Source organism: Prionailurus bengalensis, chromosome D3 (assembly GCF_016509475.1).
Source record: "Prionailurus bengalensis isolate Pbe53 chromosome D3, Fcat_Pben_1.1_paternal_pri, whole genome shotgun sequence".
NCBI classification, from domain to species: Eukaryota; Metazoa; Chordata; class Mammalia; order Carnivora; family Felidae; genus Prionailurus; species Prionailurus bengalensis.
Window position 1 is genome coordinate 9,402,300 of NC_057356.1, and position 23,173 is coordinate 9,425,472.

Consider the following 23,173-nt stretch of genomic DNA (forward strand, 5'->3'; position numbering starts at 1 on the left):
TGCTCATTCCCATTCTCTCTCTCTCAAATAGATAAATTTTTTTTAATTAAACAATAAATTAATTCTGCAATCTTATTTCCTACATTATGCCAGAATGAGCTTTCTGGAATGTTAAGGATGATCCCTGAGAATTAAAAAGAGAAAAGGGAAAAAAATTACAAAAATCACCTTACTGGTATTATATATGTAGTATTCTATGACATACCATCTCATTGATTAAAAGATGATTAACAGTTTATTAAACCCTTCCTTCCCCTTCAAAAATAACTTTTGAGTTGTCATCTTATCTTCCTGAGGAGATATTTGGGGAAACCTTCCCAGAATATCCTTCTCTGACATCTGCGTGTGTCAAAAAACTACCCTCCAAGACTTGGTACGAATGCTGCCTTCTCCACGCAGCCCTTCTTGGCCACCCTCAGTGGGGAAACCAACTCTACTCTCTCCAGTTTCTACCTTGAATTGGATTGCACTTATGCACAGGTGTAAACTCCCTTAGCTGGCTGAAACTCCCTGCGGAAGATCTACGTTTGATTCTCTCCCATCCACCCCTAGCACTATTCGGTGCATATTATACTGAGGGCGGAAACTTACTTGCTGGAAGAACTATGTGTTTTTGAGGATAGCCGTGAGGCTTGTCTATACAGACGGCTGAATTCCAGTCCCAGTTCTGGCCTTCTCTGCAGGATGCTCTCAACATGCTATGTTTCATGTCTGGGTCTCAGTTACCTCCTCTGTAAAATGAGGAGGCTGGACAATATGGTCCCTGAGCCAACTTCTAACTTTAAAATGCTACGCTCCTGGGGCAGTTAACCTGCACTGAGAGTTGAACTGTAGTGGTAGGGAACAAAGAAGCGTCCAGAACTTAAACGGTGTAGCAGACAGACACAAGGACACAAGATACAGATAAATACTTTATGGAGTGCGTCCATCTCAGTGGGGCTTTTTTCGAGGGAAAACCCAGGGTTTATTTGCTCAAGGGTATTTTCTGAGCTCCTTACAATGCGCCAGGTCTCCTGCTAGGTAAGGGCACAGCAGTGAACAAGCCAGACAAGGTCCCTGCTCTGTGAAAGCTGGAATTCTTCTGGTCACTTGGGGGTGGAGAACAGATTCCTCTACATGTTCACCTTCCTAACTTCTGGGCTTTGCCATGTGATCTTGCCCTTCCCATGCGCATCCCCGCCCTCACAATGCCTTCTCTCAGGTCCCCCTCTTTCCTTGGTTAACGTCTCCTCATCCTCCTGGAGACTGCACTTCTCAGGCAGCCCTGGCTGTTATCAGGGCTCTACTTCCCTAGTCACAACGCTGCACACTGCTCCTTTGTAACACCTGTTACAGCTGTGACTGCACATTCATTTGTACCATTATTGGATTCTGTGCCTTCCTTCCTCTCTCTACTGGGAAACCCAGGCCACGTCTGATTTACTCGTCTAGCTAAGTCCATAGCACAGTTTACAAAGGGAGGAACAACCCTTGATTTATAATAAAACGAAACAGAACAAAACAAAGCAACAAAAAAAACGTGGTACAACTTACCCCTTAGTTCTTTGCCTGTGCTATGCCACCCTACAAACAAGGCCTCTATTGCACTGGGAAACAGGAAGGTGTGGCATGTGTGTGCTTCATACTTAGTGACTGCTATTACCACTGGCCACTGAGCCCTCAACAACACGCTAAATTGAAAATGTGAGACTACTACTATAGCCCAATTGGTAAGAAAGCCAGAGTAAATGGTAAACATCAAGTGCAAGTGATAAATGAGACTTCAGACTTAGATTTCATTTGTGTATAAGAGCCTCAAAGCTAAGCTTTCCTACCCCACCCCACCCCCCACCCCCATTCTCTGGCTTTTGGAAGCAAACAATTCATGCTGCTTTTGGAAACTCCACAAGGATTTTGAATCAGCATACTAAGAAGGACGTGGTCTAAGGATGCTGATTCCCATGTGAACAGAGGAAAGTGAAGAAAAATGGAAGGCCCTTCCGTGTGACCCCTTCACCTTTGTAGTGCCCAGGTGTATAAAGTCAAGCACTTAGAATGGCTCATTTTTGGTGGTGGCTGTTTTTAATTCTGGGAAAGGGTGGTAAGAGGCTTTGGCAGGGTGAGAAATTAGCTCTACACTCACGTGGTGTCGTCCCAACGCTGCAGGCACTGGCTGTGGAAGCTGTGGTTACATAACGTGGTGAGGATGCCATTCACAGACTCGTCCATGCGCTCCAGACACACCGTGCACTTGGGGAGCTCCGTCAGGTCCATCACGGGGAGGCTGGCACCCTACAGGGAAATACCTCACATAAGCCCGACTCTTCCTCCACAGTCCTAAGAGATCTGTTTTTGACTAACTAGTTTACCTGTTGCTTTCTGACTCCTGGTAGGATGTTTTCAACATTTCTTCTCTGTGCAAGTAGTTTAAATCGGTAAGATTTTCATTCATTCAGTCAACAAATATTGACTGAGCACCCTTTATACTCATAGCACTGTGGACATGGTGGAGAACAAGCACACAAAGACCCCTGCCCTCATGGAGCTGATACTCTGGAAAGAGAGACTAGCTGCCAAAAGCTTAACAGAGAATCTCAAATGTTACCAGACTCCAAGCTCTACTTCTAAGGGTACGGAACTCTAACAACGTAAGTGAATAAAAGCAGCCAAGTAGAAATGGGACTGACTGATTTTTCCACAGAGTAAATGAAAACGTAGCACTTCCTACTACGTGATAATAGCATCAACAACACTGGTTTATTTATTCATTTGACACACGCTTATTGAGTCCTTGCTATGTAGGCCAGACACTGTTCTAGGTTTGGAACAATGGTGAGCAAAGCAGATTCGCCAGATCCCAAAGCACAAGGTCAGGCCTTGTCCTCATAGAGCTTAAAATCTGGTAGAGAGAAGCAAAAGTCAAATTTATGAAAAAGTATAATTACCAGTGGTCATAATTGCTATGTAAGAAAAGTACAGGAATCTATAATAGGGTGTGAAATCGGGGGCATAACGGTCTGTGGTCAAGAAAGGCACCCCACCCCCACCCCCGCGATGTCTCCCTTGAGCCCTGCCAGCTGTAAAGTGAGCAGGAATTCTTGAAGCAAAGATGAGACATACATGTAAGGACATGCTGAGAAAAATCACGTTAATCTATGGTCCCTGAAGAGTAGCTTTCTATAGGAAATCTCTCAAGAAGCCATATTCATTTAGAGAAAACAATCTCCTAAACTGAAGCCTTACATAGCCCCCGGCACAAAGGAAGCCTGACTTTATCACCTGTCAATTTTTATTTTACCTAACCTAATGATAGAACAATCAAACCTGAATTTCTTTCTATCAAGCTGATTTCAAGGTAAAAGGCCTTTAGGTCTCCTTTAAGAGAAAGAAAATCTTAAAAATATAACAGAGTTGAATCTACTACTTTCTTTAGAAGATGATTTAAGTGAGCTGAGCACATTTTGTAGGAAGAGGTCCCACGGACGATAGCAAACCAGAGCAATTACAAATTGTTACCTAAACAGAGTTAAGGATCAGGACAGGGATTAAGGGTTGATATTTGAAGAAAAACACTTTAGACCATTCCTATCACCCTAAAAAGAAACCTTGTACTCATTGCAATCACTCCTCATTCCTCTCTTTCCCCATATATATCTATACCTATATCCGTATCTATATATCTATACATATATACGTGTTATATACATTCGTGTATATATATATATATATATATATATGTATATACACACACACTTGTATACAACATATACGTAAAATACAAGAATGATGCACACTTACATCTTCAGATTTTAGTACTTCAGCCCTTTCCACATACACCAACTGGCAAACATCATCTTCTATCGAGTTGAACTGGCGGCCGTTGCACGCCATATAAAAACTATCTGCGTCGGCCTAGGTATACCAATGGAGAAAAGGAAAAAATTAAGAGAGATATCCTGAAAACATGCTTTTATTCAAGATGCATAGCTTCAATTATTCTCTTCATCAGCGTTTAAAATTTATACTTAGGAGAGAAAGCAACTGTCAAAAGTACCATCTACGGAAGCAGAAAGCAGGTTCATAGGTGAGTCAAACTGTGTAGGTCAATATCCCGCGTCTCTACAATGTTTCCTGATACATCACAATCTCACTGAAACCAGCAGAAGCTGCTGAAGTGCAAAAGCTGACAGCCAGTATGACTTTAATATTCAACCAACAACAGTCATCATTTCCCTTGATATCAGTATTTTTTTCCTCAAGTCAGGACTTTCTCAGCAGCTAAAAGCAAACACTTATTTTTGCAAAACTTAGAACTCAATCATAACTGATGATTGTTAGCAAAGAGTTCTTTTTAAAAAACGTCAGCATCTATGTTAGGGAGAGTAAAGGACCACAGGTACTGGTATGGAGGAAAAAGCCAACTCCTTCTCTTCAATAAGCCAATAATACATCATAGATAAGGATCCCATTGGGAGGTTTTAAACAACCTAGTGTATAATATTGAAAGCAAAACCTTTGACCAAGATCAAGAGGTTTAAGATGAACCAGTCTTTAAAATACAAATGGTCTTATTCCTCGAGGCGGAAGATAGACTCAGGGGAAACGGTCTCCTGTAGGTAAGGCTGCAAAGGCACCTGTGCATTTGTGAATATGAACACAAGTAAACCAAACCTTCTAGTGTAGCCTTAACAGAAAATAACAAAGACATAATTTCAGTTTTTAAACTCAGCAATTTTTAGAGGCATCTGAAAGGCCGAGGTTTGTCTAGATCTTACTCCCACACAGGCATTAACCCAACACAGGAAGTTGTGTGCTTTGGCCCTACCAATGTAGACAAGTGCGCAGGGCGGGGGAGTTGTCCTACAAAAGGAAATGCCACTTTGTCAGCCTCTAGGATGAGATTCAAGTCTGTACCAGGCAAGAGTCTTGCCTGTCTACCTTCATAGGATTCTGAACCTTATAGCAAAAGATTGCAAGCTTCTTGGCACCTTTTAATTTCACTCCAATGATGTAACTCAAGTGTGGATTCTTGATTATTTATGTTTTCTTAATATGACCAAATGAACTAAGCAGCTGAGGAAGGATAATCAATTCTGAACACAGATTTTGATTTTTTTTTTTTGGAGGGCGGGAGTGGGAGCTTCCTTTTCAGGAAACAACTGTATTGGGTACAGTGCATTTTAACTTCAAAAAAAAAATTTTTTTTTAAAGGCTCTGAGCTGTCAGCACAGAGTCAAATGTGGGGCCTGAACTCACAACCCGTGAGATCATGACCTGAGCCCAAGTCAGATGCTTAACCGACTGAGCCACCGGGTGCCCCTAACTTCAAAATGTTAAGAGCCGGTTCTTGGACAATAAATCTCTTAACTACTGAGAGGCAACCTAAAATGGCTTCTTCCCCCGTTCTTCAAGAGCAACGTCTTTTTCTTTAAATGCTTTGGATGAGGAAGCAGCACAGTGAGCAATTGGATTTGTGTACTGAGGGAAGTGACCACTGAAAGTGAGGGCCGCAGGTCAGCTTTCCAGGGCCTCAAGCACCACCAAGAGCTGGCTACACGTGTGCCAGCTGAGGAAAGGCAGACTCCTCCTCAGACCTCCAGCTCTGTGAATGGTTGCTACGTGACCGAGCTTTCTCAGAGGAAGGGTCAGTTTGTGAGCATGTGACAAAATCTACTTAACACCAGACAAGCGATTCTTTTCTTGAGGGAGTTGTGTATCCATGACAAGGAAATATATGTTTTGAACACATAGATCTCTTTCTTTAAAATCTCGGTATTGGAAATGTAGCTTCGCTCGTTTGAATATTCACTAAGCACCCAGCATGTGCCAGGCCCGGTGCTATGTGCTAGGACCAGAGTAAAGAACAAAATACACGTGGTTCCTACTTCAGCCCACCGCTGAAATATACAAAACAAAAGCCTGAAACTAACTGCAAAAAACACAGAAGAAACAGCTCTTTTATTTAAAATGCTTGCATTGTATAGAGCCCAACATTTTTAAGAAGCCCAGTTTGGGTTTGTTGATTTTTTTTTTTTTTTTGAGTCTTTTGTTCTAATTGTTCTCTTCCCAGGATAAACTTTGAAAAAGAAAAACCCATTATGATCAAGGTTCCTTTACTGTCACAGTGATCAAAACTATAGTGTGGAAAATATATTTTTGCTTCTCAAAAGATGGGTCTCCTAGGCTGTCCCAAGCATGCAAATGAAAGTGAGCCAACACACTCTACAGAGAGCTTCTCTCTCCTTTTCGGTCCTCAGGCACTACAAAACTTGACCCCCTCCAGCCTTCCTGTGTTCTGATGAATTACAAATTCCTTACCCGAAGACTAAGTTTTCTGACGGTCACGGTACAACCACGTAAACGTTATCACTCTAGAACTACAGCATAAAGCTGAGGCCAAAAGAAGTTCAAGAGCTTATAGGAGATACAGAGGATTACTCTTTTTAAAAATTCTCTGGTGAAAAAAACCCAAAAAATTCTCTGGTGAGAAAAAGAAAGGAGTAAGAATACAGTTAGCTTCCCAGGCTACAGAGTCTGGCTGTCTGTGTTTGAAATCTAACTCCTGACACTTAATTGGCTTTGGGCAAGTGACTTATCCATGTGTGTTTCCTCAATTATAAAAGATGAAACTAACAACACCTAGCTCATAGCATTGTTGAGAGGACAAGGAGCTAATAGGTGAAAAACACTTATATGGCCTGGCATCTAGTAAGTGCTTAATAGTTTTTTACCTTTTGACTGTTTTTTCACTAGGGCCCAGTATTAATTTAACAACTTCAAGTCTTATACCAGGAAAGTGTTTTTAGAACTCAGAAAATCCCTGATAGGATGAGCCTCAGACCCTAAGATCCAACATCAGCAATAAACAGTACAACTCATGATTCTCAGATCAAGGGTACTATCTCCATGGGGAAGGGCCAGCACACTGTTTCATTCGTCTCAGAACTAATATCCGTGAACTTGGGCCACCAAATCTGGTTAAAAGACAGGTGGAGAGACTGCAGAAGTACAAAGGAATCCATTAACAGTAGTGGAAACTTTCCACAGCATTACCTGCACACCACAAAGGGGTGGCCCTTGCTATAGTTTGTGGGTTTATCAGACTTCAGACTATTTAAGAGGTCTAATAAAGCTCTTAAACGTTCTTCCCCAATCGGTGACTTTTCCTGTGTTACTTGCCGATCTCCCTCAATTGTTAAGTAGGAGCTATAACTAAAATATTGCCATTACAATTTCTTACCAACAGTGACTATCTCCCTTTCCCCACACTTTCATCCAGTCCTACTGGAAGAAGCATATGCCCTAGGATTAAAGTGAGGCCTCAAATCTCAGTTCAGTCACTGGGGGCAATCTACTAACTTCTCTCTGCAGTCAGTTTCGTTTGTCAAACAAGGATAATAACAGTACTTATCTACTTCACAGGGCTGTAGTGAGGACTACAGGAGATAATACACGTTAAGCACTTGGTGCAACGAATGGTGTAGAATTAAGCAGTCAGTAAGACTGCACATTATCATCATTATCCTTCGTATTACATGTGCTACCAGATTTAAAAGGTACCACTTGCCCACTGTTTGCAAAGCTCCTCAGTGACCATGGAAGGTCTCCCGACAGTCAGTGAACACAGCTGTTTAAGTGCTTTTCCATTTTCACTGTCACCTTGTGAAGTCTAAGTCTGCATGCAGGAAGGTTCATTATTTTAAATGTCTCACGTCAATGGTGGGGTATTCTGTAAAGGTTAAAGGTAACAATCACGTACCCTCTCGTACACAGAGTGCTACACTAAGGGTTCTCTTTCTGTGGCCCACAGAACAGGCCCAAACATAATCCAGCCCTCACTTCTCTTAATTTCCTCCCCATGGCCAACGAATGACTGCTACTGCCGTCAACTCTGGATTTCTGCAATGAGGAAGGAGAGGACAAGCGGGCCTCGTGTCACGGCTCCCTTTCACCCACAGATCTTGGTAACTGGTCAGAGGCAATGGCAAATGATCAAAAGGCACACCCACTCTTTGTCAATCTGTAAGCCAGAACTGTTGATCTGGGGCAAATTCAAGAAGGCTGTTTCCTAATGAGGTGAGAAAGAAGTAACTTTTGACAGAGCTGCATTTCTAAACCTAATGAATGGACAAATGTAACAGCCATTAAAAACAACAACAACAAATTAAAACCTATGGATAGGATGGCACTTAAATAACTTGGATAATACCTAAAGCTTATCTTATTTTCATAGTCATACAAATATGAATGCATACGCTTCACAATGAACATATAAAACCAAGAGAATATTTTCCCAACACCTTTATAACTGAGGCCCCCGGAAAATGTTGCTGAATGCAACAAATGAAATGAAGTGAATGGCAAAACCTTCTTATATCAAAAAGTATAATATACAAAAAGTAATAATGTACAAGTACTTTTCAAACTAGAAAATATCACCATCCTTTCACTGCTTCTCTCTGTGGCAGGGATTTTCAAGCAGAACTCTAAAGCATCTTTGATACTTCAAGGAACATCCCCAAATCTGTCACCAACATAAATATAAAATGGATTTTATTTTCTAAAATGTGCCAAATAATAATTTTTAAAAGGGGAATGAGAAAAGTAGGGGCACAGTGTCATAGTGGCAAATAAGAATATGGTATCAGTTTCAGAAAGTTTGGGATCTACTGCTCTACTGGAATAGTTACTACTGGATAAATAAAATACAACCCTAGATTTCATACCCAATCCGCTCTATAAAAAATTATGGGTATGAATTAGCATTGTGTGTCTGCTAATGAATTTAGAAGGATTTCTAGAATGACAACAATACCCTCAAAGATAGGTATATATCAAGAGTCTTAAGTGCAAAATGCTGTAAATCACACACGGCTAGTATCACACAGTTTCAAAAACACAGTTTCTGTGGCAAAGAGATTTTTAATATCTTAACTTTTACCTGTGCACTAAACTTTATCAGCACCATATATTGATTTGGAGTAGAGTCTCTGATGATTTTCATTTGTTCAATTACTTCATTAAATGGGGCGACAAACTTCATAAGGTCATGACTGGTCATTGTAGCAGGGACTGTGAGAATACACAGCATGGCACTGCGCCTCACATCTTCTTTTAAGGAGGTCATCTTACTAATAAGACAATAATTAGACTGTCTTGAATAGATGAGGTATGGTTAGTTCAGACAACACTAATTAGACAACTTTTATGTCCAAGAAAATAGAAAAAAATAAACCTTGTATTAGTTCACAGACCAATTTAAACAGAGTGTTATAATACCTGAAAACACACGACCTGGGTAAAAGCAGAATCCCTTCAACATACCTGCAACAGAGCTTACGGTAAGCTTTGAAATGGCCTATATTACATCCACCACTGAAATTTTTAGTCTTCAGTTAAAAGCTTGTTACGCTTATAAATCTGCAGTTTGTGTTTTATTCTCATTAGCTTTTCTACAATAATCTCTCATTAGGTAACTTAGAAGCACAACTCTGTTTTTCTTTTCTTCTTCATTTTTAAATTTTAAAATCACTATTCTGGAAGTTAAAGAGAACTGCCCCCACGAAGGAAGAGAGGTGGCCAGAGTAAGTTTCAATCTACAAGCTAATGGGCAACTCCAACTATGGACTTCTCTCAAGGGGTTTAGAAGAGAAGAGAGTTCTAAATATAAGAAAGAATTCAGGGGCGCCTGGGTGGCGCAGTCGGTTAAGCGTCCGACTTCAGCCAGGTCACGATCTCGCGGTCCGTGAGTTCGAGCCCCGCGTCAGGCTCTGGGCTGATGGCTCAGAGCCTGGAGCCTGTTTCCGATTCTGTGTCTCCCTCTCTCTCTCTGCCCCTCCCCCGTTCATGCTCTGTCTCTCTCTGTCCCAAAAATAAATAAACGTTGAAAAAAAAAAAAAAAAAAAAAAAAGAAAGAATTCAGAACTAGGAAGACGTGACTCTGAAGATTACAGAAAGTGTTGTTCGGTAGGAATAGCTGGAAGAGAGGAAGAGAAAAAAACCTCCTGCAATGCAATTTGCTTCTGAAATGCTGCAAATTCACTTCAACAGCTGTGCTCCAAAATGGTGACCCGAGTGTCCACTGTCTCCCAGTGGGGACCTAGCAAACATGTTAGGACAAGGACAGGCTTTAAAGAGATCAGCTACCAATTATCCAAGGGGCTGATAACCCAGATTATTGATTATCTAGCCAAATGCTTCCTTTCCTTTGGCTTGTTATAAGTTTTGTTTGGACCACAAAAAAGGTTAAAAAGAGATGATGACATTGTAATCCATTAACTGACTTATCAACTTCTTTAGTAAAGATTTGGTGGGGCAGGAGGGCACAATGATGTTATGAATCATTTATAATTTTTCTTCCTCTTTTTATCTTTCTTTCTTTCAATTTTCCAATCATCTTGCATGCCTACTGTCTCAGGGAATATTTTCTTAAGTATTTTCTCAAGCGTACCTACATATTTCTTCTATGAGAAGAAACTATGACCCAATCTATAAGATTAACCAAATATAAAACATCTAAGAATTCTCTAATACACAATATATGAGAGTACTATGCTTTTGAATCTTAAAATATCCACTTCCCTTCAGGGCAAGACATTTTCCACTGCCCTAAGACAAAAAACAGACCAACTCAAAAGGAAAAGGTTTTTTCTTACTTTGTCTTGTATAGATGCATAATACCATGAACTATTTCAACTGATGGGTTTCCACTAAAGAACGAAATCTGGTCTGGAAGCTGTTTGGATGGAGAATCGGGAGCAGCGTTTATGCATTCTATACTTTGATCTTTACTTCTCTGTGCAGTGAGAGATGCTTCTGAAGACTTCCTTTCTTCCATTGTGGCTTTCAGCTCATCTTTCACAAATCAAAAATTAGCAGATTATAAACTGATAGGAAATAGGTGGAAGGATTCTAATTAGGTTAAAATTTTGAGTCAGAAAAATAAACTTGGACAGAGAAACTGTAATGAATGGCGGTAAGAAATGTATTTACACCACAGTCAAGTTTGGGGGATCGCCTAAACTTAAAAGCACTCTTTATCCCATAAAAATTTCATTAACACCCACAGAAACTTAAGGATGGCTCTTACATTTGGCAGCACCGTAATAAAAGCAGGCGTCTTCCATCATGTGCTCCTAAGTGGGACATTCAGGGCTATTAATTTTGAAAACCAAACCTACCAGTTCTGACCATCTTCATACTGGAGATGTAGCATACATCCAGGCTCTGGGTTGGAGGGAGCTGAAAGGGCATGTGCGGGGGGCGGGAGACACAACATGCTTATCTAGATTCGTTCGTGATCTGCCACTAACCTAGATGGCAAGTAGCTCTCCTCACCGAATAAAGCTGTCAACCCATGTTGTTAGTATTAATTTAGGAGAAATATTTGGAGAGGCTAAAATCTGGCTTGACAACCTCAAGTAAGGCACACAGGTAGTTAAAGATAAAAGTATGCTAGAGGTCAAAATCATGGGCTCAGTGAATGACATGTATAAAACAGGCAACCATGAGCTTATGTTACATGAGTTTAGGGTTTTAGAAAGCATACCTGGGTTGGACTTCATGGTCTCAATGATCATATCTGTCATTTCTCGACGACCAAGATGCTGATGTATGATTGCTGCTTTTTCCCCTGGTGACTTCCCTTCTAAAGAGGCTACAGCTGAAGCTAGTGTCTTCTTTTTGATCTCCTCATCAGACATTTCCCCGGCTAAAGAACACATGAATGATTAATATCCGATAATAAAACAAGCTCTTCTCCACTTTCAATGTATCCATCAAAACCCTTCCTTTTCCTCTCTGCTGCCCTCCCCCAAGATATTCAGATGCCTTTGTGGTGTCCATCCCACTCACCTCTGGGGCTCCTTAGTGCCCAGCAGACAGTCAATAAACTCCCAGTGCAATACATTGAGAAATGCAGGGTTGTCATAGTGAAATCATGCACTTTAAAGCATATCAACGAGAACAGGAGCTTTAGAGAGTTCAAGAGTGATTATGCCAAGACAACACTTTTAGTAATCTCCAGTAAAGTGAAACTGTGTTGAGCTCCAAATGAAGGTATCAAGTCCATTAATAAACAAAAATTTCAAAAACCTTTAGCAGTAGTCTTCTTAAACACCCTAAGTTAGCCTCATGCCATGCATCATACCATGAAAATCTGTGATCACGGTCTTAAATCAATGAAACACACAAAAATGGGAAAGGAGCTTGGGAGACTCGATTGAAGTATCCTTAATACAAGTTCTATCAGAGCAGGAGCCAGGCCTGTTTAGCCCACCGCTGTATCCCCAGCACTTACACGACAGTGCCTAGCACACAGTGCAAGCTCTTTAAAGTTTTGTTGAATCAATGAATAACCCATTTAGAGATGTATATGTGCCTAATATCAATTAAGCTGACTTTCAGAACTCAGAGAGATCGCTTGTAGTCTTTGAAAGGTGCTTGTAACCCATTAAATCCTATTGAATTTTTAAATTGCAGATCCAAAATTCACACACTCAAGTTAGTTTCCAAGGACACCATACCTACCTGCCCTATGTCCCCTCCTCAAACCAAAGAGATCCTCGTGTAATACCTTTCCAAACGCTTCCTTTCCTTCACAGCTGTTTTCCCACTTGTAATTCTACAATTACTTAATAATAATTCTGCAGTACTATAATTCTGCAATTATTTAATTCATCTCTCCCCATTGAGCTGCTGGAGCCATTACAGCAGGGACCATGTCTGATTCTGCAAACAACTAAAGTTCCAGCAGATGGTGAGCATTCAGTGATTTCTTCTTGAATAACTGTTACTGTTAGGTAATTGCTTAAGGTTCAAGAAACGCAGTCATAGTTGCATTCGCCACGAAGCAGACTGTGTGGCTGGTAACGAACAGCTCAGACTCTCAAGTCCAGCTCTAAGTTAGAATCCCAGTTTTACCACCTACAGATAATTGTGGGCAAGTCATTCAACCACTGGGCTTCAGTTTCCCAATCTGTAAAAGGGGCATACCACCCATCTACGTAACAGGACTGTTGTACAGATAATTAAAGATAACACATACAAGGTGCTTAGTACAGTGCTGGGACGTAGGAAGTGTACTCATTTTAGTTATTACTATGGCTGCAGGGTGCCTAAATATTCTTCCAAAGAGGAACGATTTAATTAAACCACAAACCGTCAGCATCTCTGGGATGCAGTCGCTGCCTTCACAAAGCCTAGAGGAAAGTAACTTACAAAACTTGACTCTAACCCCGGGTGGAGAGGGCGACGTGCCAGGTATAAAGGGTGCCCGTGGGAAGGCACCAGGAGGGATGGGCCGGGAAGGGCTTCCCAGAGACGACATCCGGCCTATTTAGCATGGGTGGAGTAAGAGGAATCTCAACCACCTCTCAGCTTCTTCCTGAGACAAAGACCCTCGCCACCGCCTTTCCCCGGGGCTAGACAGAAGGCTGCGAGGCCGCGGGACTCACCCGCGGCGCTGAAGCCGAAGCCGGCGGGGACGGGCGAGTGTTCCGCAAGCTCCAGTCGGATGACAACCAGTGACACACTCATAGGGCAGGCGCTGGCCGGCGCGGGCCCCGGCGGGCTCAGGCGAGGCTAGGAGGCGAGCCGAGAGGCCAAGAGGTCCAGAGTCGGCAGCGCAGCCACCGCCTCAGCGCCGGCGCCGCTGCCTCGGTAGCAGCAGCTCCGCGCGCAACCAGCCGAGCCACAACAACCTTCACTTCCGCCTCCCGGCTGCCGTCGTCGACCCGCGGGGTTACGCATGCGCGGATCAGCGCGCGCTCCGATTGGATGGGGAAGCGGGCACGTGACTGGCGTGACGGCGCGGAGGTGAGTCTGCGCTCCCGGGGTGATCTCGAAGAGGTTGGGAAGGAGGAACGTTCCGAAGACTGAGGGTAGTGGCTGCCGCGTTAGGCCGATCGGTGGGTTTGCGCCCAGGCCCGAGTTTACCTACGCGAGAGGCATTGCCCTCAGCCTACTTCAGCCGACGGCGAGGGGTCCTCGGCTCCGCGAGCTCTCCGAATTGTCCGAGGAACTGTTAGCCATATGGCGAGCTCTTGCCTTTGTTATGTTTCACCACTCGGTCTAGCGCTAGTGGAGTTGTTTTGTGTTAGCCACACGTTACAGATAGGTATGCTAAAGCTCAGAGGGGTGAATCCGTTTCTCTGAAGGCGCTTGAGGAATAGGGACTCGATTGCAGCGTTTCTGACTCTGTCTAGGGCGGTGGCCTGGTTACGTGCGCGGTGCTGGAGCTAGATCTGGGCCCTACTCTCCGCCGCATCACTTCACAAGTGTTTACTGAGAGCCTAAGCACTGGTGGGGTAATGGGATATTTTCGTGAATAAGATAAACACAAATAGTTCCTGTTATGGAGTCGACCTTGATCAGTGAGTTGTGTGACCTTGAGCTAGGTGTTGCGTAAAACTAGCATATTACGCAGCCGTGAGTATTAAATGAATAGAGCTGTGGCTCTTTATCACTTTTCTTAGATTCATCTTTGTTTTCCAGTACGTCAGACTGCCTTTACCATATAGACATTAAGACATACAGACCTACATAGCACATACATGACAGAATGCTATTCCAAGCGTATGCTATAAAGACATCTAAGATGTGTGTCACAGCATGTCCTGGACACATGTAGGGACGTGAGCGATATATGCATATAACATGACCACATGACATATGTCTACATAGCTTGTGACTGCACGCTGTCACCTTTCAATATACTCTCTATGTCAGGGTTTCTCAATCTTTGCGCTATCAACATTTTGAGTCCTGATCATTTTTTGTGGTGTGTGTGTGTGTGTGTGTGTGTCCTATACTTTATAGGATGTTTGCCAAGGCATCCTTGTCTTGACCCACTAGCACTTCTCCCCCCCACAAGTGGTGACAACTCACAATGTCTGGGTACATTGCCAAATGTTCCCTTAGGACCAAAATCAACCCCTGTTAAGAATTGCTGTGAAAATGCATATATGTATTCACATAGTATATGCATATAACATGCAAGATCTGTGGACTTTTTATAATTATTACAGTAGTAGATAATAGTGTGTCAGGTACTAACTTGAGTGCTTTACATACTTTATTTCATGCAGTAGGAACAACAACTGCATGAAACCGTTGTATAATTATTCCCATTTACAGAGGAGGAACCTGAATCCCAGCAAGAGAAACTGGCTCAGGCTCTTACACTTAGTAAGTGGCTGAGCTAGAATTCATACCCAGGCAATCTGATTCTAAAGCCAACACTCAAGCCTCTTTACTAAACCATCTTAGCATGTGACAACACATAGTGTGTGTGCATGTTTATAAAAGCATAAATTAAGTAGCAAATCTACATTATCATACTAATCTCATTGTTCTGAAAGTCACGGAGAAGACAAATACTCTCCGTGTTACAGAAAAAAGATGCCAGTCCCAGAGAACTAGAATCGTTAGTTAGCAATGGGCAAGTTGGGCTTGTAACAGTTCTTTGTGGCTATCGGCCGTGAAACCTGTCCCCTGCCTTCCCCAATTCTCGGATTCATCCAGTTTATTCATTCTTCCAGCTCATTTATGCTGAGCACCTGCTATGTGTCTAGATGCTGTGCTAAGCCCCAGGGGATGGATATACACAAGGATGAAATATGTACAAAGGTGAAACGGCAAGATACGCCTTGCCGTAAGAAGCTTACAATTACAGGAGCAGATAGGTGTGCAAACAGTTGCTGTGTAATGGGGTAAATGCTCTGGTGAAGGTATGGAGAAGAAGCAATACGAGTTAAAAAAAAAAAAAAAAAAAAAAAGTAGTGCCAGAGAGTGCCTGGGAAAAGAAAAAAGCCCCCGGGGTGCCTGACTGGCTCAGCCGGTGGAACGTGAGATTCTTGAGTTCAAGCTCCGGGTTGAGTGTGGAGCCTACTTAAAAAAAGAAAAATTTTTAAAAGAAAAGAAAAGCCCCTGCAGAGGAGGTAAAGGTAAAACTGAGGCTGTGAGGTAAAACTCAGTGGAAGTTTACCGGCAGGTGAAGCAGGGAGAGATGTTACAGTCAGTGGACAGGTACCACAGCCTGGAGGGATCAGAAATCAGTGTTCTGCTGCTCTGAAGAGAGTGTTGGGAAGTGGCTAGGACAGAACCATCATCTCTAGTTGGAAGGAATAAGCAAGCTGGTCATGGGAGCATTGCCCATTCATCCATTAGTATCCTCAGTTAAGATGAAAGTCAGCCCTTCAGGCCCCAGAGACACTTTTCATCTCTGTTAAGCCCTGACACAAAACATTTTGACGCTTTTAGTAGCCTATAAATAAACTCCTTCCATCATAAACTTTGGCCTTGGCATAGGAACATAAGTAAAACTGAAAATGCAAATCAATCTTTAAGTTTTTCATTTCAAAATTCCACCCCCCACCCCCAGTTCAGCAAATGTCCAGTTACAGGAAAAACACATTGTATCATCTTGAAGATTTACTGCTTAAGAATCCTCTCTTTAGAGTCTTACATAGCTTGTTGAATCCTTATGGAGGCACTGAAGTGGCTCCCGTAAATTTACAGACTGTTTTACCAACGTTTTGTTCAAACCTGATTTTTAATAAGCTTTTAAACTATAGAAAAAGCATACACACAAAAAGTGTAAAGATTTTCATGAGAAACTGACAGCAAATAGAATTTGCTTTAATTATTTAAAAAATTTTTTTTAATGTTTGTTTATTTTTGAGACAGAGAGACAGAGTGCAAGTGGGGGAGGGGCAGAGAGAGAGGGAGACACAGAATCTGAAGCAGGCTCCAGGCTCTGAGCTGTCAGCACAGAGCCCGATGCGGGGCTCGAACCCACGAACCGTGAGATCACGACCTGAGCCGAAGTCGGATGCTTAACCAACTGAGCCACCCAGGCGCCCCTGCTTTAATTATTTTTTTACCCTAGCTTTTTATTTCAGACATACAGAAAAGTTGAAAGAATTTTACACTGTGTCTAGATGCTATATTAAGAGTGACCTCTCATATGCTTTTCATCATCTGCCTTTCACCTAAATAGACTAATAACATTTTGCCATATTTGGATTATCTCTATACCTATATATGTGTAAGTCTATATACATATGTATGTGTTATATGTATATGATTCCCCCCCCCCGAACTTTTTGACAGTACGTTTAGAAAAGAAGCAAATGGGGGCTCCTGGGTGGTTCAGTCCGTTGAGCATCTGACTTAACCTCACGTCATTATCTTGTGGTTCGTGAGTTCAAGCCCCACATTGGGCTTGCTGCTGTCAGCACAGAGCCTGCTTCAAATCCTCTGTCCCTCTCTCTCTCTCTGCTTCTCCCCCGCTTGCACTCTCTCAAAAATAAATAAAACATTTAAAAAAGAGGCAAATGGAGAACAGTTAGGAGCCTGTTGCAGCGAAGTGTTGGAGGGCTGCTGGAGTGATGGAGGCACCGTAAGTGCTAGGAGGCGGTCAGTACTGGGTATCCTTTTACTGACTTCTCATGTGTCTTTTCTGGTAGCCAGAAGAGGTTTCATGAAGGAAGTGAGAGGTCAACTAGAGCCTAAAGGACAATTTGGAATTAGCCAGGTAACAGGTGGAAAGGAGCAGCCCAGGGCAAGGAAGCAGCATAGGCCAAGGTGTGGTAGCTGGAGGAGAACATCATGGGTCTGAGGAAGCGGCATGTAGATTTGCATGTCCACATCATCTGGATTAAGGTTAAAAGAGAGTTGCTACCCAAAGTCAGGGGCAGATCTAGAGGGCCTCTTGAGGAAGGTTAAAGAGTTTGTCTTGAGGGCAGTGGGGGAGCCACTGAAAATGTTATTTTATGTATTTATTTTTTTAATGTTTATTTATTTTGAGAGAGAGAGAGAGAGAGGAGAGAAAATCCCGAGCAGGCTCCACGGTCAGTGCAGAGCCCAATGCAGGGGTCGATCTCATGGTTGTGAGATCATGACCTGAGCTGAAATCAAGAGTCGGACGCTTAATCGACTGAGCCACCCAGGCATCCTGCCATTGAAATTTTTATTTTATTAAAAAAAATTTTTTAATCTTTATTTTTGAGAGAGAGACAGAGTGTGAGCGGGGGAGGAAGAGAGAGGGAGACACAGAATTCAAAGCAGGCTCCAGGCTCTGAGCTGTCAGCACAGAGCCCCATGTGGGGCTTGAACTCACAGAGTGCAAGATCGAGACCCGAGCCAAAGTCAGATGCGCAACTGACTGAGCCACCCAGGTGCTCCACTACCATTGAAGATTTTAAGTGGCATTAGGAGGTGGCCACATTTACAGTTTTGAAAGAGCGCTCTTACTCTGTTTGAAGAGTGAAGAATGAAGAGGGAGTTTGAGAAGAGGCAGGGGAACCGGTTAAGCTGTTGCAATGATCTGTGGGCAAGTTCATCGGTGGGTAGTAAGTGGAGAGAGGTAGACAGCAGCTTTCAGGAGGAAGAGTTGGCAGCACAGAGCATCTAGTTTCTCCCCAGGTGGGGGACTGGGAGAAGTCAGGGGTGAATCCCAGTTTTCCAGCTTGAGCAGGTAGCTGAATGGTGGAGCCCTTTACTGAGCTAAGGAACTGAGAAAAAGGAGGAGCCAGGGAGGGTTCAGTTCTGGTTGTGGTTTGAAGTGTTTGCTGGAGATCAGTGGAGATGCCAAGTTGGCACACCTGAGCTCTAAGATGGTGGACTGGATTGGGGGCAACGAAGGCGAGCTGTGCCCTGTGTCTTCTCCTGCAGTCTTGGCCTCAACATGTACATAAGATGGCTCTTCCAGTTGTCACAACTCCAGCAGCCTCGGAGGGCAGCCTTCCTGAAGCACATCCAGGGCAAGCACCAGGGAGCCAGGCACTGGACACATTCTGGAGGCGGCCCCTACAGAGCGGTGATTTTTGATATGTATGGAGTTCTCATTCCTTCTCCAGGGAGAGTGGCTGCAGGTGAGCTCTTTATTCTGTTTTACTTTTGGAGACTAGGCTGGGGGTGGAGGGGGATGAAGTGAGGTAAGGGGAGACAGGAAGATTTGGGCAGGGGGAGATACTCTGGCTCTTAAATCAAATTCCAAGCACCACTTTGTGGCTGAGTATTTTGAGTAAATTATTCAACTTCTCTGAGTCTTTATTTTCATTTTGTTATCAAATTAAGGCTAATAGGGGTGCCTGGGTGGTTCAGTAGATTGAGTGTCTTGACTCTTGGTTTCGGCTCAGGTCATGATCTGATGGTTCGTGACATTGAGCCTGGCATTGGGCTCTGTCTCTCAAAATAAATAAATAAAATTTAAATTAAGGCTAATTATGGTACTTACCTCTTTGGGATTTGGGGAGAGTTGAATGAAATGATTACAGAAGACACTTGCGTAGCACAGTGAGTGCTTATCTCAACTTAAATTCCCAATTCATGATGAGCTGCCATTGTTATTGTTGTTATTGGTATTGGTAGAATTTAACTACCTTTCTTTTTTTCAACGTTTATTTATTTTTGGGACAGAGAGAGACAGAGCATGAACGGGGGAGGGGCAGAGAGAGAGGGAGACACAGAATCGGAAACAGGCTCCAGGCTCTGAGCCATCAGCCCAGAGCCTGACGCGGGGCTCGAACTCCCGGACCGCGAGATCGTGACCTGGCTGAAGTCGGACGCTTAACCGACTGCGCCACCCAGGCGCCCCTTAACTACCTTTCTCTGAGAACTGTGCTGCTTGCCTGAGAAACCTGCTTTATGTCCTTCAAGATCAAACCTCTAGTCTCTGATCCTTTATCAGCCCCTCCTGGTTTACTTTTTTCCTTACTCAGTTCAACTGACTTGCATTGGATTAATTTTTTTTTTTACATTTATTTATTTTTGAGAGACAGAGAGACAGAGCGCAAGCTGGGGAGGGGCAGAGAGAGAGAAGGAGACACACAATCAGAAGCAGGCTTTAGGCTCCGAGCTGTCAGCAGCACAGAGCCCGACACGGGGCTGGAACCCACGAACCATGAGATCATGACCTAAGCCGAAGTCGGACGCTTAACCGACTGAGCCACCCAGGCGCCCCGCATTGGATTAATTTTGGCCTCAAGTGTTAGGAAACCTAACAGAACAGTGACCAAAACAAGATCAAAGTTTCTTTCTTTGGCACATGAAAGCTCAGGTGTGTGGTAGGGGGCTAGTATGTTGCTCGGTGATATCAGGCACTCAGGTTGTGTCTATTGTATTGCTCTGCTGCAAATACTCTTCATTTTCAGTTTCACCTCCTGATCTATCTTGGCTGCACTACCTCCTGCCATCACATTCTCATTCCAGCCAGCAGGAATAAAAAAGGGCCAAAGAGCTGACCTCTATGGTAGCTGGTTGGGCGATTCTCCATGCTAAACCAACCCAAGTACAGGTTTTATATGTCCCTGGGTAAAAAAAAATTACTATTGACGTTAAACATGAAACAGTTATTTAACCAGCAAAAATGGGTTTGAATAGCGGAGAATTGCAATTTGGGACAAGCTAGCTTTGGTCAAAACCATAGGCTAGTCCAACAAACAAAGGAGAGGAACATTTTATGGAGGAGGAGGAGGAAGTTGGGAGGGCTTGTTTTGAACAAAAGTCCATGGGAGAAAGGCAGGAGTTCATGGTGATGATGGTTTCTCATTAGCCGAGCTGGTGGGGTAGTCAGTTCAGCATACGTCTTTTTTCCTGTTGGGGCCAGTAATTCACCATCCTTTCCTGTTGGAGATTCTTCTGTTGGTGTCTGTCATTGACGGAGTTGGAAGGGCGTGCGAGCTCCCCCTTCTGGCGTCCTGACTTCATTTTAGTGAGGTTTTCCTTTTCACGTTACCCAGCTAAGCAAACTGACTTGGTGAGCAATTTTTTAGCTCCTGCTGCAGCTGGTCCCTCAGCCTCCCTATTCCTCTGCTCATATTCCTCTGGCATTTGCCACAGGGCTGCTCCAACCTCCCAGCAGTCTCCTACTCCCCCCACCCAAGCCTTCATACTTGGAAGACAGCTGAATCTCTTCTTTTACAGAAAACAAAGATCACTGGACAGGAGTCTTCTCAGCTTTCTCCAGAATATCTTGAGAACCTATTCGCTTCACTCCCTCTGCTTTGGCCCAGGTTCAGGACCCTACCGTCTCCTACCTGCACCATCACATGAACCTCCTAACTCTTCTCTCTGCCTCTGGCCCTCTGGGTTTTGTACCACCTTCCATGCAGCCCCCAGAGTTACGTTTCTGAGATGCAGATCCCATCCCTTCCCTCCCTTGCTTCAAATCCTCGAGTGCCTGTGCTTTGTCCCTTAGGTTAAGCCCAGAAGCTTTCGCTTGGTATCCAAGGCCTCTTGCAAATTAGCCCTCGTGTCCATGTACCATAGCATTTCCCACATTTCAGCCTCTGTGGACTGCTTGATGTTCTTTAAATTTGCCGAACACCTTTACACTCCTGTGTCTTTGCAAGTTCTCTCCCCTCTGCTGGCAGCCACCCTTCCCTGCCTCCTCTGCCTGTTCAAATCCTACTTGTACTTTTGATGGTGACCTAAACAGTATATTACTTGGCACAGTGCCTGGAGTATTTTGCACACTCAAGAAATCTTGTGGTGGTTATTAATATTGATTTTAAGACTTCTTGGGGCACCTGGGTGACTCAGTTGGTTAAGTGTCCAACTTTGGTTTGGGTCATGATCTCATAGTTTGTGGGTTCAAGCCCTGCATTGGGCTCTGCACTAACAGTGCAGAGTCTGCTTGGGATTTTCTCTGTCTCCCTCTCTCTGCCCGTACCCTGTGCATGCTCATGTGCGCGCTCTCTCTCTCCCCCTCTCTTAAAAATAAATAAACTTAAAAAACAAACAAACAAACAACTACAAAAAAACGACTTCTTTTCTGTGAAAGCCTCTCTGACCTCCTCCCTGGGTAGAGTGTCCCTGTCTAGCATGTTCCCAGGTCAGTTCATCCTTTATCAAGGTGTGTTTTAGGTAGCAAGCTTTTTCTATAAAGGGTTAAGTAGGCTTTGCAAGCCACACAATCTGTCACAATTGCTCAATTCTCCTGCTGGAGCAAGAAAACAGTGATAGACAGTAGTGCATGAATACAAAAGCAGATAGGAGACAGATTTGGTTCCCAGGCCGTATTTTGCATATCCTTGGTCTAGTTTATACACCTGTGTGGTATTCCATTCTATGGATGTATCAAAGTTGATGTAACAAGCGATTTACTAACATGTGTTTAAATTCCTGGCTCTTTTCATCATGAGCAATTCTGCACAAACAGCCTTGTTCATAATCTTTGCTGACTTTTATAAATATATATGTGGGAGAAATTCCTAGAAGTGGAATTACTACATCAAACGTATATTTAAAATTTTGCTCTCCATAGAGGTTGTTCTTCTTTCCACTCCCATCAACAGTCTACAAGAGTGCCAGTTTCCTTACATGCTTGCCAATTCTGAGACCATAAAAAATGTTACACATTTTAGTTCTCAAATTAAATAAGTAGGATTATTTGGATTGAGCTTTAAGTCTTGCTATTCTCAAAGAACATGTATCAAATTAGTAACATTGATTATTTCTAAGGGAGATTGCTTGTCATTTAACTTTCTTTTTTATACTTTCTATATTGTCAAATATTTTCAATGCACAGGCCCTACTTTATCAAAACAAAATAAATGTGTAAAGTATATTATGTCTTAGAAATACTTATGATTGCTACATATATATTTGCCCCATAGCAGCTATATTTTAGAAAGAAAACACACAACCTGGTACAAGAAAAAGCAGCCTCTGTCCAAAGACTCCCCGTACACACAAATGCTGATCCATCCATCCACTGCCTGAACTTCTTATGGATAGAAATCATCTTTAGGGGCGCCTGGGTGGCTCAGTTGGTTGAGCATCCAACTCTTGATTTTGGCTCAGGTCATGATCTTACTGTTCATGAGTTCGAGCCCTGTGTCGGGCTCTGTGCTGACAGTGTGGAGCCTGCCTGGGATTCTCTCTCTGTCTCTGCCCCTTGCTCACACTCTCCTTCCACCCCTCAAGAATAAAAATAAAAAGAACATTTCTTCTTTATTCCGCAAAGACCGCATCCCCCAAGTGAATGTTTCAGCGTAGCAGTTCTGGTGCCACAGAGGATGACTCCAGTTTACAAAATGAAGGGCCTGTTTTGGTGTGCTGTCCGAACGTGGCTTATTACGCTTGTGTTTTCTTACTACGTGCCAGGAGTGTATGAGTGACCTGAGGTACATGAGGCAGCTGATGAGAGCAGGGAAGAAAATGCATAATGCGGTGTCCAGAGTCATGT

The 23,173-nt window shown here is 43.2% G+C and overlaps 2 protein-coding genes across 3 annotated transcripts in view; one reads left to right on the forward strand and one right to left on the reverse strand.

Annotated features, from left to right (window-relative positions):
- Nucleotides 1–13,724, reverse strand: part of LOC122470227 (BRCA1 associated protein) — a 28,965-nt gene extending 15,241 nt beyond the window's left edge. The window contains exons 1-6 of the mRNA XM_043557624.1: nucleotides 13,434–13,724; nucleotides 11,528–11,689; nucleotides 10,635–10,833; nucleotides 8,921–9,110; nucleotides 3,778–3,891; nucleotides 2,123–2,271 (exon numbers count right to left, since the gene is read on the reverse strand). Coding sequence (XP_043413559.1) covers nucleotides 2,123–2,271; nucleotides 3,778–3,891; nucleotides 8,921–9,110; nucleotides 10,635–10,833; nucleotides 11,528–11,689; nucleotides 13,434–13,515 — 896 coding nt within the window. The 5' untranslated portion in view covers nucleotides 13,516–13,724. The remainder of the gene's footprint in view (nucleotides 1–2,122; nucleotides 2,272–3,777; nucleotides 3,892–8,920; nucleotides 9,111–10,634; nucleotides 10,834–11,527; nucleotides 11,690–13,433) is intronic.
- The window catches only part of ACAD10 (acyl-CoA dehydrogenase family member 10), a 42,875-nt gene continuing 33,425 nt past the window's right edge, over nucleotides 13,724–23,173 (forward strand). The window contains exons 1-2 of one of the 2 annotated variants that reach the window (XM_043557623.1): nucleotides 13,724–13,794; nucleotides 18,655–18,854. In XM_043557623.1, the coding sequence (XP_043413558.1) occupies nucleotides 13,727–13,794; nucleotides 18,655–18,854 (268 nt within the window). In that variant the 5' untranslated portion in view covers nucleotides 13,724–13,726. The remainder of the gene's footprint in view (nucleotides 13,795–18,654; nucleotides 18,855–23,173) is intronic. The other variant, XM_043557622.1, reaches the window with a different exon arrangement.